The following is a 19,943-nucleotide window of genomic DNA, read 5'->3' on the forward strand; positions in this document are numbered from 1 at the left end:
GTGGTTGAGTGGTCAAACCTCTGACATTGGAAACATCGGAGAGGGTTTGGAATGTACAGCTGTACCCTGCAATTTAGATAACCTGCCTTGATGGTGGCAGGTGCATGTGGTGATGTAAATGTCAAGACGAGGATATTTATCCGCAGTGTAACTCCATATTTGCGAGTAGAGATGCGCTTCACTGCAGAATCTCCGACTCGGGGATGTTCTTCAAGTCCCTCTCAAGAATAACTCCTCGTGATGAATTCAAGGTAGCATGTGGTGTAACCTCAATAGGTACATCCCTAATTGCCTTTGAATTCAAGAGGAGTTCACTGTGTTGGGATGTGGATGTTTCAACCAATATGTCTCCAGATTGAAGCTTCTTTACCAACTTTGGAGAGCCAGCAAGTCCCTCTAGTCCCTTCTGAATAAAAAAGGGGGCATTTGCCCTAAAGGTTTTTCTGAAAGAGAATGTAATATAAGAAAATGAGGTACGTGTGTAACAGATGTTGAAGATTGCTGCTCAGAGTCTACAACATGTGGTCGTTTACCTATTGACTGTTTTTTCAATATTTTATTTAAAGTTTTCGTAGGAGGAAAATTTCTGTACCCACTGACCCCACCCACCATGGAGCCCTATGAGGGGATGCACTACAATGTCATGCAAGGACATTGCAGCAATGCCAGGGTTTTTTGAGCACTATATCCAAACACCAGCATCAGACACAATATCCACAACACCTGTTGACAACTTCCAACACTGGTACTTAGTTGACTCTAGCCCAAGCAGACCAGCCGATTGACCCAAGGGGGGCCACCCAAAGGCCACCCATCTACAGAAATTCAAGGCCAAAGTGGTGTGTTAGGGTTGGAACCCTCAACCACCAGGATCCTCTCATCCCCTTCACAGGTAACCACGTACGGCAAACATGTGGGTGGATGTTTAGATCCCAGAAGAGGTAACCAGAAATAACAGAACCTTCCCTGGGAGGTCCCCTAACCACGTACAGGAATCCACACCGAGGGGCCATGGAAAATGTGTCAAGGTCTTAGGAACACAGTAAGCAGCTGCCTGGACAACAGTCAATCAGTCACTGCTACTACACAGTTGTCTATAAATGCCAGACAGACAGAGAAAGCACTGAAAGATGGCCAGTTGGCTTGGTCCAAATTCCATTGAGGCACATGGGTCAGGTGACAACTACCATGGCAAATCTCCCCCAAAATGATAGGAAAATGATCACTGCTCCTTAGATCACTTGGCAACTCTCCAAGAAAAATGAAGGGGAGCAAATAGAAAGATCAATGCCAGTAAAAGTCTGAGAAGGTGCATGAAAATAAGTATAAGACCTAATTCTGAAGAGAGAATGACCTGAGAGCACATGCTCTTCAGATTGACCCCTCTCATCAATGTCAGCAACACCCCAAAGGATGTTTTGTCCATAAAAGTCTCCCAGGATTAAAAAGGGAGATGAAAACTGTTCAACAAATGCATCAAGGTCTGATTGATCATAATTTTCTTCAGTAAATAGGTGAAGAAAACAAACAGTGATGATATGATCCAAGGAAACACATATTGCAACAGCCTCCAAAGGTATATTGAGCTGCAAAGACAGGATGGGCACATGCTAGTTGACCAGCAGTGCCACCTCTCAATGCACTCATCCATCACACAACCTGTCATTCCAGTATACAGAAAACTTCCAAAAGGTGACTGTATTGGCAGGTTTCAGGAATGTCTCCTGTAAAGAAAAACTCACACAGGATGATAAGAATTAATAAAAGTAGTAACGTCATTCAGGTCAAAATTGAAACCTTGACAGTTTCATCATATCAAAGTGGCCATTTTGATCTAAGTGAAAGAGAACTGGACGGAGAACCTTTTGGTTTACAACTATGTCATTTGTCTTTATTGGTAAGAAATTTGTCGATCACTATTAATTATGTTATGAGTCGAATGGGCAGGTTTTTTTGTCAGTATACAAAGGTTCCAGTAACTGAGAGCATGGACAAATAATCATGCTACATCTTGGGAATGAAGAAGTTGGACCCAAGCAGATGCCAGTAACCAGGGCCTAAGAAAGTGGATCTGGGCAGATACTGGAAGGGATAGTTGGGGCAGAGACAAAACTATATATTAACTCATTTAACCATAGAGAGAAAAAGACTCTTCACATGGTTGCAAAACAACTCTGTTGGAGGCACAGAAAAACCTGGCTACACTCTCACTGTAGCAATGGAAAGTAGTGCAGCAGCATATATTTGAAATGAAGTTGGAGACAATAACATTTGAGCTGCTACAGTTAATGTAATGTGGTTCCACTATGCACTTTTGGGTGTCACAGTCTTTTCCACCACAACAAGCACACATCATAGAAACGTGTCATAATGTCTTTGAACATCTGAAGTACTGGCATTGGAAACATCAGGTAGGATTAAAAATGTATGGCCAAACCTTACACTGCAGATTTTCTGCCTGAACAGAGGCAGATGGAAGTGGTGATAAAAACATCAAAATTAAGACACTGTTCAGCAGCATAATTCCATCCTTATGAGTGGAGATACAGCACACAGTAAAAATGCCTTGGCTAGAGAAATCAGCGAGAAGTTATGACTTAGAGATGTTCTTCAAATCCCTCCCAATGATCACTCCTAGGAAGGAATTCTGAGTAACATGGGGAATAACATTGATGGGTATACCCCTAATGGCCTTAAAATTCAGAAGGAGGTCACTATGTTTTTGTGTAGATGTTTCCACCAAGATGTCTCCAGAATGTAGCTTATTGATGGACTTGGGAGAGCCAGCAAGCCTCTCTAATTCTGTTTGAATGAAAAATGGAGGCATTTTCCCTAAGGATTTGTCTGATAAAGAGTAAAGAGTTAAAAATAATGCAACAGGTCCTGATTGTGGTGGTGATTTCTTAACAGAGTTTTCTTAGCATGGTCATTTAAGAATTATATGTATTTTTATGATATTTTTCAAGGATTGGGGAATCCATAATACAGAGAAGAAGATTCAGTATCCAATATCATCTACCTATCATGGAGTCCTATGAGGGGATACAGTGCCAAACCTTACACTGCAGCAACAACAGGGTTTTATAAGCACTATACCTAAATATTTGCATCAGACACTGAGAAAGCCCAACAGGACCAGTCAAATGATCCTGGAGGGGCCCAACCCAAGGCCAGCCATCTACAGGAATTCAAGGCCATAGTGGTGTGCTGGGGGTTGGACCCTCAACCACCAGGATCCTCTACTCCCCTTCACGGGTTGCCATGCCATGCAAACACGTGGATTGATGTTCAGAAAGACAGGACCATCTCATACCATGTATCAGTATCCACACCGAGGAGTCTTCTCTATGTAATGAAAATGTATGTCAGTAGCGTTTCAATGGATGTGAAATTAACATTTCTTTTTTGATTCTTAACATAAGGCTATTTTTTTATGCTAATTTTTCTATTTAAATAGGATCATACAGTTTTAGGTTTCTAAAGTGTGACATCAGTTTAATGTTTTTAAATTTTATAAGAATAAGATGTTTTGTGCAAAATTACTTGTGTCATATCACATCAAGCATTAAACTTTATCTCAAATGTCAAAATTACCTGGTGAAGAATGTCAGAAATAATTGTGTGAAACTCTCATTTGGAGAAAATAATGAAATTACTCCCCCTCTTCTTCAACTTTCTATATTTTGATTAATCTTTACAACCAAAGAGATTTAACTTACTAGGGGTATCATGGAATGTACCAGTGAAATGTCTTTATTCTCCAACATTTTCATGTACCTTATAAGAGCTGTTTCCGAATGATAACTGAAAATAAAAAGGTGTTCATAAATGTTTATCATCGTACTAATAATTTACATTTTAATTAAGAATCACAGAATTAAGCTAAAATGATACACACACACAAATATATGATTTCTTTTCATTCTTCGGAAAAAAAAACATTCTGGCAAGAACATTTTAGTAATAGACTGAATGATATATTGTTCCTATCTTTTCATTAACTATGTCCTACAGCAAAACAACTGTTTTGAAAACTGAAACAAAACATGAATGGATATGTACAATAACATGATAAAACCGTAAATTTAGACTGCTTACTTCACTCAACAATAAACACAGTCATAACTGCTGGATAAAAAAATGCTAATATTTTGGCATGTTTAGTGAAGTAAGTATATTCCTTTTTATTGACCAGTCAGCTCGGAAAAGTTTACTACTGTAGTGTAAAAACGTTGACATATAACTGTGTACACTCTTTGCTTGAGAGAAGAAAACAGCTATTTATAATAAATAATTATAAGCAAAATTTAATAAGGTAAACCCAACAGTGATCAACATATTTCATTGGCTGTTTTAACAATATAGAAGGCAGAGCTGAAAATGTTGAGAAGAAAGTAATACCCACTTATGTTTTTATATTTTATACAAAACACAAGTTATGGCAGCCAGAGTTGCTAAATTGGGTCTAACTGAAAAAAATATTTTGTTTGTTATAGTATTATGGAATACAAACAAATATTTTCCAACTTGGAAACAGTATGTTAAATCATGATGTACCTAAAAAATGGTATGAGATATAAACTAAATCCTGACAAAGTACAGCTATAATTTATGTGTAGAATCAAAACTGAACAGTATAGTCAACTGCAGAAAAAGTAAATCCTGTAAACTTGTATTAAACAGTCAGATAAAACATGTCAAAAGCCTAAAAAAGGGGCTTTGGAAGAGTATAGGTTAAATATCTTAGTTAACAAATTTAAACAGATAGGATATTAGGTTATTTAAGTTATTATTCATGGTAAAAATTTTTCATTTATAGTGAAACTTTGCTTTCTTTCTTTCATTCTTTTGGAACTTTTATTTTAATGTTTTGAAATTTTACTACTGATTTTTCTTTGTTTTCTGCTTGTTGGAGAAATGCTGTTACTACAAAAAAAATATGAAAGTTATAAAACAAAATAAGAAATGTTTTTATGCATGATCTTACATGCTGTTAGCATGTTATGAATATTGGTGAATTTTCATAGCAAATAATAAGCCTTTTTGTTTTCTTGTACATTTACTTTCTCCTCCAATCCATCACATTTATATCTCATAAGGCCCTTTGTTTCTTTTTCTTTTTTTGCTATAATAACATAACTCATAAAAAAAAATGATCATGGTCAGTAGAAGCATTTACATCAGTTACACACATTTTGATGAGTTATATTCAAAGGTTTACATTTATACTAGAGGTTTTGTTCTAAGAAAACAACAACAAAAATTTCTAAAAACATTTTCTCTTAACAAAACTTTTCATGAGAAAAGCTTTTAAAATTATTGTGTACATAGGTCTTAGGTTTAGAGAGAAACAGTATGTGAAATGACTTCAATGTGAACTTCTGCTTACATGTTAAACACAGGATGACTCAGATACTTTGATGTCCTCTCAAATGGTGTGCCATATACACTTTTTTCAAATTTCTCAGTTGAACAGTTTGCTATCTCTTCCTATAGAAAATATAATAATCAATGTCACAGCTAAATGTAACTGACAAAACTTCAAAAAATTATTCTACATTTATTTGTTTATCTTGTAACACATTCATAAGCCTGAAACAAAGGTGACATCAGCTGAATAGTTTGAAACCACTCCTCTTCATGATCATACTAGTGATCAATTCATGATAAATTAATGAAGCATTTTCACTATTAATGTCTCCATGGATTTATATGGGGTCAAAGTGTTGACTGCTTCAAGTACAAAGTGATTTTAATGTTAAAATTAAAAATACTTTTATTCATCTGAAAAACCTCAAATTTCATGTGCATTATCTTTGAAACCTCCCATATAATTTTCAGATGTTTTAATAAAATTTTTAAATTATGTAATTTTTTCTACTCAAACTCTATTTGAGACTGATCAGTTTGAATTACCTCATAACCATAAAAAAAAAAAATCAAAGAAATCTAAATTACCATTTTTCTTCTTCCCAGACTGTCTTCAAGTTATATTATCAAATGTTTGTTTATTTTGAATAGTTTTAAGCTGATAACAGTATACATTTTTTTCATACTTACATTTTATTGTCCTTTGGACCATGTTTAACTATAAATTATGTAATGCACAGGTTACTTAAGAGCTCGCACCTCATGAAAATTTTTTTTAAATCAACCTTCTACCTTTTACCATTATATTACCTTTTATATAACCTTATCTAACCTAAAAAACATCTAATTATTATATTTTAGTTACTTTTATAATAATAAATAAAGAATACACACACAAAAAGAATAAAGCACTTACCAGGGTCTTCTTTTCTTTTGTTGTCAACAGTTTAATTTCCATTATTCCAACTTTGTTTTATATTAATTGTACTACTGTATTAAATACTTTTTTATTTATTTATGTGTTACACCAAAGAACATAGTTATGGAACATTGTTACTTTTTTGCATCTTATTATCCTATCAAAATTTTTCTCACTTTTAAATTATGTGACAAGAACAATTAATAAATAATTCCTTGCATATTAAACAATGTAATATAAAATGTCATTTGATAAATTAAAACACTGGTTTTCTTTCTGGGTGTAGTAATACAGTATTAAACATCAGGAAAAACTAGTGGTAATTTCTGAAATAGAGGATGTGACAGGTGAGTATGGCAGGAGAGGTCTGGTTCTTTATTTTATTGTTCTGTAACCAATTAAGAGTGAAAAGGATAAACACTATGCTTTGTCTGAGTGATGACAGTATTATATTTTATAATTTAAATTAAATTGTATATTTCTCGGAGGAGTAATAAGTAAGTTATAGAAGAGGGTAATACCGAGAGATCTAATATCACAATTCTCACACTAGGAAAATTCAGGATTTAAAAAAAAAATACCGACTTATAAAATCAACAACTTAAAACTTATTTAGTATTAAAATTTGGATTATTAACTACATTTCTGTGGTAAATTTATTTGTATAAAATCATAAGGAAGTAGTTTAAATTTTTAATGCAATTTGTTAAAACCTCATGACACGTGTAGAAAAAGATGCCTGTAGTGAAAGTATTACAGAAATTAAATTTTCATTATAGCAGCAGTGATCATTAAACTGAAAAATAGTAGTTCTAATATGAAATCTGCATTACACTGGCCCTGTAAAAGTGGGTCATAGGCCAACAGATTCATTAGTTATGTGTGCAATGTTTCTTCATGAAAATCAAATCAAGAAACAATATAAAAATAATTAACATTAACGATCAGTATATTTTATGCTTATACACACACACACACACACACACACACACACACACACACATAAAATGCTACTTTAATGGACTTAAAAGTTATCTGTTGAAGTGAAAAACAAAAAATATAATAAAAAATGGAATTCTACTGAGTAAAAAACAATAAATTCTCTGTTAATTCTTTTTCAGCTTGTGGCTGACTTTATAAGAGTAAATATTTTCCAGCAATTGGTATGTAAAACTTCTAAAAATATACAACTACTAATAGAAAATTAAAATTACGACTTCATCAAATTAACACTTACAATTTTCGTTTTGACCCCAAACACTTGAAGTAAATCATTCATGTCCTTTTCTTTAACAGTTTCATCCAAAGAAACTCCAACCTAAATTAACAACATGAATGGTGTGTTTCAAGTAATATTAATAAATAATATTGCACAGTTAAAATTCTGTGACAAAGAAAAATAAAATTGTGGTAGCTTCTGCCATATTTTTTAAAACTCCAAATTCTTTTACAAGCATTAACAGAATTAGAAGTGAAGGTACATTAGAAATATTACTTTCCAATTAAGTGGCATCCAATTCAAATTCACTAAAATTATTTTATATTGTTATGATAATAGAAATATTAAGTACGTCTTGATAAATAGTTTTCAAATTTTGAAGTAGTTGTCTAGAGCGTACAATAAAGGTTAAATTGGTTAGCTTATATCTAAGTCTAGGAAATCCACTGCAATCTAGAACTAAACAAAACAGATTTAAGTAAGTTATTTATATACTTTTCTTTGACAAATTTCATCCAAAGAAACTCCACTACAACCTAAGTTAACAAAATTAAAAGTATTTTTCAACTAATATTAATAAACAAATATATTATTCATGGTTCAGTTCCACTGAAAAAGAAAATCCTATACTAACTCCTGCAATACTTCTTGCATTATAAGTCCACATCCATTTGAGCATTAAGAGTACTAACAATGAGAAATAATTAGTAAATCATGATACTATATCATTCTTTTTATATTTTAAAGATGATGATAATTATCACAGACATGTATTAAAGCTATACCTAGCTACATCTTGTATTCTATATATTTTTCACTTACCATGTTAAATCAATGTTGAAAACACATTTATATCTCCACTATATGAAGACTATGCAATGTTTTGAAGACAAAAGCCTTTATCAGATAAATACTTTATAAAACACACAAATAATATTTGTTTCTAAGCTCTTATTGCTCAGTTCTTATAAACATAAAAATATAGTACTGCACAAAAATGTTAGGACTAGAGAATGTTTTGCCATTATTTCCATGTTATGAGACAAATTCTTTCATGCTAGTACAGAATGTAAATTTCAACACTGTGATAATGCTTCACTAATCCCTGTTGACACCTGAATGAGTGAGGGTGAGAATACTTATTTTTCAGAATTCCCATATACTTGTACCACGGATGTGTCATAAGGGTCCTGCATCCAATTTAGGGTGTGAAATAATTGTCATGGTACCCCATGTAGCATCTTAACTACAGAGAAAGAAGCTAGAATATGGTACCAGTGTATGTTAGAAGAAATTAATTTAACAGCACTTCACAACTAAACCTTGACAAATACAGTATTTAACACTATATATTAAGTTTTGTTGTCATGCCATGGTCCTGAAAAGCATAGAAAGTTGTCAGTATAGCAGAAAGTTTACATGAAAGTTTTGTGATGTTCGTTGGACTTTCCTACAAATTGCTGCAGACTTGAAATGCTCCCCAAACACTGTCAGAAACAGTCTAGATCATGAGAGCAAGACAGATAAATTTTAAAATAGGAAAGGAAGAGGTAGGACACCTAAGCCTAATAACAATGATGTTAAGTATCTTCATTTGTGCAGCCTTTAGGATAGAAGAAAAACTGCCACTGATCTCAAGCACGAGATGAATCACTATGTATCAAGTGACAGAAAAGTATCTGTATCTACAGCCAAAAAACTTTTACTTCAACCTCTAATTTTGTCAAGAAACTAAAATTTGCTAAAAAGTACAAAAATGGACTGCTGACAGTTGGAAAGGGTGTTATGGATAGATGAGTCCAAATTTAAAATATTTGGTTCAAAGTATGTTTTAAGTTGGGCAAAAGAAAAGAGAAAGATACTTATCTCCATACAGAGCACTTACCATGAAGCATGAGGTAGGCAATGTGATGTTTTAGGGGTGTTTTTATGTTAAGACAACAGGAGCTACTTGCAAGATTGATGAAATAATGAACCATTACAAGTACCATCAAATACTCATCAGTTATGGTATACCCTGTGATTTATGTATTACTAGTAAAGGTTTCTACTATATAGAAGGTAATGATCTCAAAATCTCAAACCCACATAGAAATTACTTATGTAAGAAAGAAGCTGTTGGAGTCACTCAAATGAAACAATGGCCTCCACAAAGCCTTTATCTCAACCCAACTCAAGTGAGCAAATCTGGGAACTTATAGATCAAAAACTTGACAAGTCAAAAGTTTCTTCCAAAGTTACTTTATGGGAGTGTATTAGAGGCATTTGGAGTAATACCCCAAAAGGTATTTTAATTAATTATGCTGTAATAATGAATGAAAGACTTCTTGCAGTTATTAAAGCAGAAGGAGGGCACATAAAATACTAAATGTTTGCTGAACTCAAGCACTTCTGACAAGTTTTTATTGTATTTAATATGAATTAAAGTTAACATTTTCCTAAACTAAATATGTATTTTTAATAATACTTACCTCTGTTAACATTATAAGTATTTCTCAATCTCAATGGTTTACACTCTTTGCTCATCTAAGCATTGAAAATGCTTGTTCCAGTCTTTTATACCCCACTTAAATGCCCTAGGCAAATTTTGATGTGCAAATCTCTCCACCAACTTCAACATGCTCTCTATCTAAACCATTTAATATATGTATAAAAGGTGTATATAAGCACCTCATTCAGATAATTTAATCACTTTTTTGAGACATAGGTGAGGAGAGTGTCAGTGGAGACAAGTATTATTTGGAAATTAGCCTTTTCTTGAACCGAAAATGTATTTCTAATAATAGTTAGAATCATACTGTGAGAAGGTGAAGAAGCTCGTGCATGTACGATCCTCCATACAGATTTTAGTGGTGAGTTCTGAACCATTAAAATCAAGAAGAGAAAGTAAGCAACACTGAAATGGACAAACTTTCTTCTCCACCTATTCCAAAAGACAACACCACAGGCTTGAAATAACTGGATCGTGTATGCTGTACTCAACTAAAGGAACAGAACTTATCCAGTCTGGAATTATGAAGATAACATGGAACCTGTGTTCAACAAACAACCTTGCACTGAGAATTAGGAGCAGTGTACTAGACCACCTTCCCACAACAATATACAAAACTGGCATTGCTTAATGAGAAGTGTTATTTTGTTAATTGAAAGGATAGGACCAGAGGAAGTCAGTCATTTATATTATGATGTGTGCACAGGTCCAAGGAAAACAATGATGACAAAAAACTTGAACAATTCTACAAAAGACATAGGGTGCTGATGCAAGATCAAAAGGTAGAGTATTTTTGTTGTTGTTGTTTTGTTTAATTAAGCATTGCATACATATAAACAGAATATAGAATCTCCAACTGTGTTCAATTCATAACATAAACAAGAAACTGTGCCAAATGATGTGCCAAGAAAAATTGATTATATTATTTAATGAAGTGCTTATATACAGTGACTAGACAGAGAACACATTGAAGTTGGGAAAATTTACAAATTAGAATTTGCCTAGGACATTCTGTTGGGGCAAAAATACAACTTAGATGGGAAAAGTATGGAAACTCTGGATATCAAGAAATAGCTATGGTGTTAGCAGTGGTACACATTTTGGAATTTTGATATTTCACAAATGATTCATCTTCCACTGTTGTTTGAAAGTAGACTTAAATTTAACTTTTGACTCTGTCCTAACACCTTTGCACAATACTGTATATACACATTAAATCACCTGATTCTGTTTTTCAAAACATAATACTAGAAAAGATACTACACAAGTCTACAGCTTTAATAATTAGTTATACAACTGATTTGACTTACTGAACCATCACCATAATAACGAAGATTAATTTCTAATTCATGAGCTCTTTTTCGAATTTCACCTTGAGATACACATGGCATAACTTTCAAAGTGTCAAAAACAAATGGGTTTTCTATCACATGACCAGCTTCCTTCATACCTGAAAAAATTCATATATTTCAAAATTATGCAGAAAGTATAATTTCACAATGCAACTGCTATCACCAAGCATAACACTTCTTTAATTTTGTCAAAATTATTTATACAAAATAACTCCAGAATTATAAGTTTAAAATTGATGTTCTGTCTAACAATAAGACAAAGACAACCACTTTTTTGTAAAGTTAACTGCCAATAAATTATTTTTAAGAGGAAAAATACATTAAACTTTTTTGTTAGAATTATTTTAAATCTAAGGAGCTAAGCATGTTTGTTTTTTAAGTTACAATTAAAACAATTTTCATACTTTTTTTTAACAAAGAATTAGGAAAAGTTCTTAGGAAAACAGTGCATTTACAAGCTGATTGGGAGGTGTGATAAGTCAAGCCTTATTGATTAAAGAATTATATAAAAATTTTTACATACATAAGAAAAAAAAACATTTTATTTTGAGACCTAATGCTGCTATACTAATGCCATATATTGGTAAGTGGTCATACAGCTCTATACCCGTTATAAAACTAGGTAACAAAGGATCACTAGGATCATATGTTAATTAATACAAAAATAAAGAAAACATCACATTTCTATAAATTCTTATGAAATCAGCAAACTTGAAATATTCTATATTAGATTTTAGTTAATCTAACTTGATGCATCATACTAGTTATTTTAAAAGTTTTTTATTTTGGAAACTCAACAAAACATTCTTTGAATTTTCTTTGAAAAACTGAAATGTGATTGTCACAGCAAGTACAGTAGACAGAATCTAATAGGCCAACTTTGTATCAAAATAAACAGACAAAAACATTAAAATACATAATAGTATTTCACAAATTTATAACAATAATACATGTAAAACTGTACAAATAGAAACATCCAGAGAAGTACATTTTTAAAAAATATTATAAATATATACAATATAAAGAATCGAACCTTCAGCCAGCCAAAGAGTGGTCTTATGGACTTGGTTGGCAATATCTCTGAGTCCATCAGGGCCATGGTATATAGCATACATTGCAGACATATTAGCAAGGAGGGCCTAAAATGCATACAGGCAAAATTATACACAGAGAAGTGCTGAAAGCAAGGAAAATCTTGGACTATGAAAACGAAATTCTACTAGTCTAGGATACATGAATTATATTAAACTGATGACGTTAAGTTCTGCATGCAAAAATTATTCACAACTTAAAATAATCTTCAAATTAGCCCAAATTTAAATGAAGTATTTTGATTTTTAGTTTCATCAATTGTATATAAAACTGTACCTAAGAAAAAATGTTTAACCCTTTCAAAGCAGTTGGAATGCATATTTCCTGGTGCTCTCCCTACAGTTGGTACAAATGTCTCCCACTATCATTCAGAATTGTTGTGTGTGAAATAGAGAAGTAAAATAAGTTGAAAAATATTTACTGATATCCCACATAATGTGGAAAACTTTGAGGGAAGCCACATAATATTGATATGTAGCTTCCCTCAAAGTTTTCCACTTAATTGTTCAGTAGCCAACAAGATGTCCAAGGGGCCTACTATGCTTAAATAACTAGTGCGGTGAATAGTAATCCTAATTACCATATAAATACGCCTGATATCTTTATCTTACACATGCACACATCACACACTGTTTTACCCATAGTCATTTATCTTATTCATTCTGTTTTCTTCTATATAAAATATAATTTCATACAATCACTTTTACAGTATAAAAAATTGCCTTGAAACACTTTTGAAATAAAATCTTAACTTTACTAGAAATGTTAAAACCACCTAAACCAACTGAAATAACCATTTATAGGAAATGCTTTCTTCAAAATAAAAATTATATTTTTAATAGCCCATATTCAAAACATCACATTTAAATTGTTATTGATAAATTTAATATATACACAGAAAACCACATATCATATCAAAATTTTCATACAAGTAGATTTTTTCTAACAGTTTCAATGACAATCTGTACTTTTTGAACACAGTGTCCCCCCAAAAAAATCTTTGGAATTGGCCTCCAATTCACACATGACAATTACAGAAATACCTAGAGCATTACAGTGCACTATTTTCACAATTTCAAACATGATTTATTGATGAATACACATATTTATTGAATTATAATCAAATATTTTTTTTAATTTTAGAATTCTCTAAATGAATAAAATCCCTAAAAACTAAAAGTTCAGTAAAATTTTTATAAACCAGCTAGCCATGAGATCCTTTATTTCTGGGAAATTTAGAGAAATATCAAATACTTTATTAATGAAGATGAACTACAACAAAAGTAAAAAAATTAAAATATTTAGGTGAATACAAGGTAATCATTTTTGGCAAAAAATTAACAAAATATGTTGATATTCTTCTTACCTGAAGATTTATTTCTAACAGATACTCACCTCTTTACAGAGAATAGCTTATTTCTCTTGAGATCAAGCATTCTTGCAAGCCACCAGTTTTTTGAAAATTCCCAACTAATCTCACATGAAACAACATTATTTTGTACTATTACAGGACATCCTCATGCAGTACAACCCTCCACCAAAATGAATGTGACACAAATTCATATGCAATTAATTTATATAAATTTGTAATCATGAATTCCTCATTCTTTGAAGAGGCAATAAAATATGTGCATCAGAAAAGATGGAAGAGTGATTGGTTGGTTGGTTTGGTGTTTTGAGACACAAAGTAGCTTGGCTATCTGCACCAAACATCTAGTAAAAAGTTAAAATTAAAGTAAGTTTAGTAATATTCATAAAAGGAAATTAAGGTAAAACAATACAAAGTTTGAAAAAACATAAATAGCATAAAACCAATGTTTACATCTTGTCCACAGCAGTGAGAGAAAGACTTCAGTAATACAAGTTATAAAGGACTTTCTGTTGCATAACTGTGATTATCATAACTCACCAGGAAGACTAACAGGCAAGTTCAAAAACCACCATTAGTCACTTGAAGTTGGCCTTTCCAGTCCTGGTTTCAAGTTATTTGATGTTATGACCATTTTTTAATTTTAAATCGAAATAGATGGACTGTGATTCTTAAAAGGGAATCACATTGTAAAAGGTCTAACGTATAGATTAAAAAACTTAAATAGCATTAAAAAGATTAATGGCCTTTAATCAACTAAAAACATTTCCAAGGTAGACAGTGTCATCATCGCCAATAACACTGTCTAACATTACGGATAAACCTTGAAACAAAACATGTTTAAAATGGTGGCTTACTGTGACCTGAGTGTTACACAGACAACACATTGGTGCATCAGTCCCAGATAAATGAAAATGATGAGTTAAAAAACTGACTAATGCATAGTCTAGTTAAAACAACTTCTTTCCAATCCTTACGGAAGCAAGACAGTCAAAGTCCAATATAGGGTTTTATTTGAAAAAGCTCGTTTTCGCATTGCTCACTTCAAGTTGACTGTCAGCTGGCACGGAGCCAAGCCTTGAATACAGGACCATAGTCCATGTATGGAACAGGCACAGCAGTGATAGTGCCAGCCAGATAGATTTAAATGCGGTGTCGGCGAGCTCGTTCCTGTGAATATCAACGTGGCCTGGTATCCAGGAAAACTGGATAGTAGTAGATGTTAAAGACAAATTGGCCAGTCGGTTTTAAATATCATCAAGAACAGGGTGTGAACTTGCGTGAAGTGATTTTAAGAGCCAGTAGAGAACTAAGTGAGTCAGTATAAATAAAAGCTAAACAGTAATCAAATTGCACTATGTGATCAAGGACAAGGCATACAGTTCGGCTGTGAACACAGAAGCTGTAGAGAAGATTCTGCATACAATCACTGAACCACAACAAACCCTGGCAGAGCCCACAGAGTCACCTGATTTCGAACCATCTGTATAAACAGGAATGGAAGAAGGATTCAAAAAATGCTCAGCAAATAACAGACAGTATTTCCAATCAGGAGTGTCTGCTTTTCTCAAATGACTTAAAGAAAGGTCACATTTGGGGGACTGTAAGAAGCCATGGTGAGATGGGCTGACCAGTGGATACAGCAATGTTATCCAAGGATAGACCCAATTCATCCAATTGCACCTGGATGAGAAGGCCAAAAGGAGCAATGGCAGATTATTTGTTCTCAAAAAGTATGGCCCACCAAGGAAAAAACACAAACCCAGGTGGGATGCTTTAGTAAGGAATGAATTTTTGAAGTACATAGTAAAGACAGTTGCAAATGGCAAAGATGCAAAGAAGGTTCATGAGATTATGAATAAGCTCTGAACTGGGAAAGTGTGGAAAGCCCTAGTGCAGAGCCGAAATCCTTGATGATGAATGGGGTCCAGCATCCTTAAGGCCGAGGTTCTGGCAGAGCCATAGACCAGTGGTCCATAGTCAAATTTCAATCGCATAAGAGCATGATATATCTTTAGCATAGAACACTGATCCGCTCCCCAAGTGGTGAAAGAGACGACATAGAGGGTGTTCAGTGCTCTTGTACATTTAACCCATAGCTACTTGATGTGTGTTATAATGGTCAGCTTACAGTCAAAGATAAGCCCAAAGAACTTTGTTTCGGTGATGTTGTGCTGCCTATGGTCCCCGAGACAGAGTTTAGGATCAGGGTGAATACCCCGTTAGCAACAAAAGCACATGTGAATAGTTTCAGAAAGAGAAAAATCAAAGTTGTTTACTGTGGTCCACTTCAGAAAATGATTGAAGGCAGTCCGTAGATGCTGCTCAATACACCTCATGTTCAATGACTGACATGAAATGTGAAAGTCATCGACACAGAGCCTGTTTGCAACAGTAAGAGGGAGTTGTTCAGTGATAGTGTTGATCTTTATACTGAAAAGTGCGATACTCAAAACACAGCCCTGAGGGACTCCTAGGTCTTGTAGAAAAGAACAGGAAAGTGTCAAAACCACACAAACTTGGAATCTCCTGCCCATTAAAAGAGTTTCAATAAAAATGGGCAAATGGCCATGTAACCCATATAAATGGAGGTATCGCAAAATGCCATGCCTTCATGATATATCATAAGCCTTCTCAATGTCAAAGAATATGTTGTCATTTGAGAAGGTTTCTCAAATTGACGTTTCAAGTTGAATCATATAGTCCATGGTGGAGTGCTGTCATTGGAACCCACACTGGGTGGGCAAGAGGAAGTTGTTTGATTTGAGGAACCAAACAAGATGAGCATTAACTATCCTATGGTCTTACAGTTTGCTTGATCTAGCTTCCACCAAGGAATGCGGGTCAAGTGACATTGACCACGATCAGTCTTTCTCAAAATTATAGGAAAGTGATCACTGCCTTGTGGATTACTGTCAACCCTCTATGGAAAATGGGAGAATAGTGAAGGGGAGCAAACTGAGAGATCAACAGCAGTAAAAGACTAAGTGCATCAAAATAAGTAGAAGCGGATGGTGTCCATTAAAGTCCCCCAGGATTGAAAAGAGAGATGGCAACTATTCAACGAGAGCATCAAGGTCTGATTGATCACAGATCTCTCCAGGCAATAGTTAGAGAGAACAAACAGTGACGTTATGACCCAGGGAAACACAGAGGGCTATGGCCTCCAAGGGTGTGTCAAGTTGCAAAGACAGGCTGAGCACATGCTGATCAACCAACAGTGCCATCCCTCCTCGCACTCATCCATCACACAGCTTGTCATTTCTGTACAAAGGTGACTGTATCGGTAGGTTTCAGAAATGTTTCCTGTAAGGAAAGACATACAGGATGATAGGAAGCAATCAGTGTTTTGATGTCATCCAGATTACAATGTAAACCTCGACAGTTCCATCATATCAAGGTGGCCATTTTTATTTATGTGTAAGTGAATTGGGTGGAGAACCCTTCTGTTTATGACCACATCTTTTTTCTTTACTTTCTTTATTCGAGGGAGATCTATCGACCTCCAAGAATCCTGCCCTGGGTCGATTAGGCAGGTCTTTGCTGTTGGAAGAGGATTCCAGTGACAGAGGATGTGAACAAATGATCGTTTTGCATCTTAGGGTGGGAGAAGAAGATGTAACTGAAGAAATGTCCATACACGGAACCAAAGGCAGTGGATCTGGGGATTTGCTGGAATGTATGTTAGAGACAGAGATAAGTGTTGAAGTTGATTCAATTTTTTAAACCACAGAGGTCAAAAAACTTTTCATTCGGTTTGAGAACAATTCTTTTGGAGGCACAGACAGATCCATCTGCACTCCCACTGTAGTAGTGGAAGTGCAGCAGCATATGTCCGAGATGAAGTGGTGGGCAGCAACTTTCAAGCTCTAGGATAAGTAATGTTATGAATCGGTTTCAAATGCTGCACCTCATTTTCTTCCAACTACTTAGGACAAGAACAAAAGTAGGATGGGTGAGAGCCATTGTAATTGATGCAATGAGGGCCTGTTTAACATTCACAGGCATCATTGTCTTTGAGTGACCGAAGCTCTGAGAGTGGAAACATTGTAGAGATAACCCGCCTTGATGGTGGCAGGTGGACATGGTGATGTGAATGCCAAAATTGGTTGGCATCGTAATTCCATCTTTGCGAGTGGAGATATGCCTCACTGGAAAAACTCCTTGGGAGTGAGAATCTATGATATGGGGATGTTCTTCAAATCCATCTCAACAATAATTCCTCATGATGAATTCAAAGTAGCATGAGGTGTAGCCTCAATAGGTATATCCCCAATCACTTTTGAATACAAGAGGAGTTCACTGTGTTGAGATGTTGATGTTTCCACCAATATGTCACCAGAGTGAAGCTTCTTTACTGACTTTGGAGAACCAGTAAGTCCATCTAGTCCCTTCTGAATGAAAAAGGGAGACATTGCCCTAAAGGTTTGTCTGAAAGATAATGTAGTATAAGAAAATGAGATACAACAGATGTTACAGATGTTGAAGATTGCTGCTCAGAATCTTCAAAACGTGGTCATTTACCCATGGAGTGTTTTTTCACTATTTTATTGAAGTTTTTATTTGGAGGATTCATAATAAAAAGAAGGAAATTTTGGTGCCCATTGACCCCACCCACCATGGAGCCCTATGAGGGATGCATTACAAAGTCAAACAAGGACACTGCAGCAATGCCAGGGTCTCGTGAACACTATACCCAAACATCAGCATCAAATAAAACGTCCACAACACCTGTTTAGAATATCCAACACTGGTACTTGGTTGCCCCTAACCCAAGTGGACCAGCCAATTGACATAAATGGGAGCCACCCTAAGGCTGCTCTTCTACAGGAATTCAAGGCCAAAGTGGTGTGTTTGGGTTAGACCCCTCAACCACCTGGATCCTCAACTCCCATTCATGGGTCACTAGGCACAGCAAACATGAGTGGATGTTTATATCACAGAAGAAGTAAACTGAAAGAACAGAACCTTCCCTGGGAAGTCCCCTCACCACATACGGGAATCCACACCAAGGAGGAGGAGAGTGAATGAGAATGTGTGTGGAGAAACCTATCAGAAATACATTTTTAGGTATGGAAAAGCCTAACATCCGAAAACAAATAATTACCTCTTTACATAGAATAGCTGGAACCTCATATTCAGATGATGGAAGAACCAGTGAAAGGACAATCAAGATAAGATCTCTTCAGAAAGTGTCTGAAAGAAGCTCATGGGGTGTGACACCCGATGACATAGGATTCACAGAAGCATACCTATGGGAGGCTACATCTTGTCTCATTCAGGTTATAATTTTTAACCGTGTAGGAAAATAATAAAATGCCACAACTGTATCACAAGGATGGGCAGAATAAGTATATGGCCAGTTCAATGTGTGTAGTGAAGTTGTGGCTCATTCAGAACGTGTTATGTGATCATCTCTTCATATATTTGAATTAATAGGTTAAAAAACCAGCTGTGGGAGAAAAGCACTTGTTGTAAGTGATAACCATGCTCACTTCTTTTACTGTCAGTGTCTACTAGATGTAGGTGGAATACACTGAATGTAAACATGTCTTTATGGACATTGATAAAAACTTTTAGTCAACCATCAATCACTACAAGCCCCATTCCTGCTCTAGAAGTAGAGTATGGGAGTGATTCAACACAGATGTATGTAGTGTGTTCCCCTCAACCCTGCTGTCAGTCTCTACGGGCCACATACCAGCTTCAGGAGGATGCTTTTTTTATTTTGTTGAGAAAAATGTGGAATGAATCAGAAATAGAATGATATATAAAAAGAAAAAGATGTATATAAAGATTCAGTATAGCAAAATGCATCATCAGCTCACTCAAAGATTGAGATGTATCAAAGTTACACATGTGGAATGCCCACATTACACTCTGGTGTTATTCCAGCCCAACTTTTTCTAGCCTCAGCAGTTAGATCTCAATCAGTGAAGATTCTAAATGGTCTACCATACCAGCAGCTGGGAACTGGTAAATGGCAAATATCTCTCAAGAAGGGGAGCAATCCCATAGGAGAGGTTAGGAGAATGTGTCTATATCTCCACTTTAACGGTCTCTAACTGGAGACAGTGAAACCCTGGAAAGAGTTAGCCTAACAAGTGGGCAGAAACACTGTTCTGGTGCTG

At 34.8% G+C, this 19,943-nt stretch overlaps 1 protein-coding gene across 3 annotated transcripts in view; it reads right to left on the bottom strand.

Moving 5' to 3' along the window:
• Positions 1-19,943, bottom strand: part of LOC143224981 (glycine dehydrogenase (decarboxylating), mitochondrial) — a 156,872-nt gene that overhangs the window by 67,737 nt on the left and 69,192 nt on the right. For all 3 annotated transcript variants that reach the window (XR_013013559.1, XM_076453566.1, XM_076453579.1), the window contains 5 exons: positions 12,385-12,490; positions 11,310-11,449; positions 7,527-7,607; positions 5,390-5,490; positions 3,720-3,804 (listed from right to left, as the gene is read on the bottom strand). Coding sequence is in view for 2 of the 3 variants with exons in the window: in XM_076453566.1 (XP_076309681.1) it covers positions 3,720-3,804; positions 5,390-5,490; positions 7,527-7,607; positions 11,310-11,449; positions 12,385-12,490 (513 nt within the window). In the remaining variant the exon portion in view is untranslated. The remainder of the gene's footprint in view (positions 1-3,719; positions 3,805-5,389; positions 5,491-7,526; positions 7,608-11,309; positions 11,450-12,384; positions 12,491-19,943) is intronic.

Source organism: Tachypleus tridentatus, chromosome 1 (genome assembly GCF_004210375.1).
Source record: "Tachypleus tridentatus isolate NWPU-2018 chromosome 1, ASM421037v1, whole genome shotgun sequence".
Taxonomy (NCBI): Eukaryota; Metazoa; Arthropoda; class Merostomata; order Xiphosura; family Limulidae; genus Tachypleus; species Tachypleus tridentatus.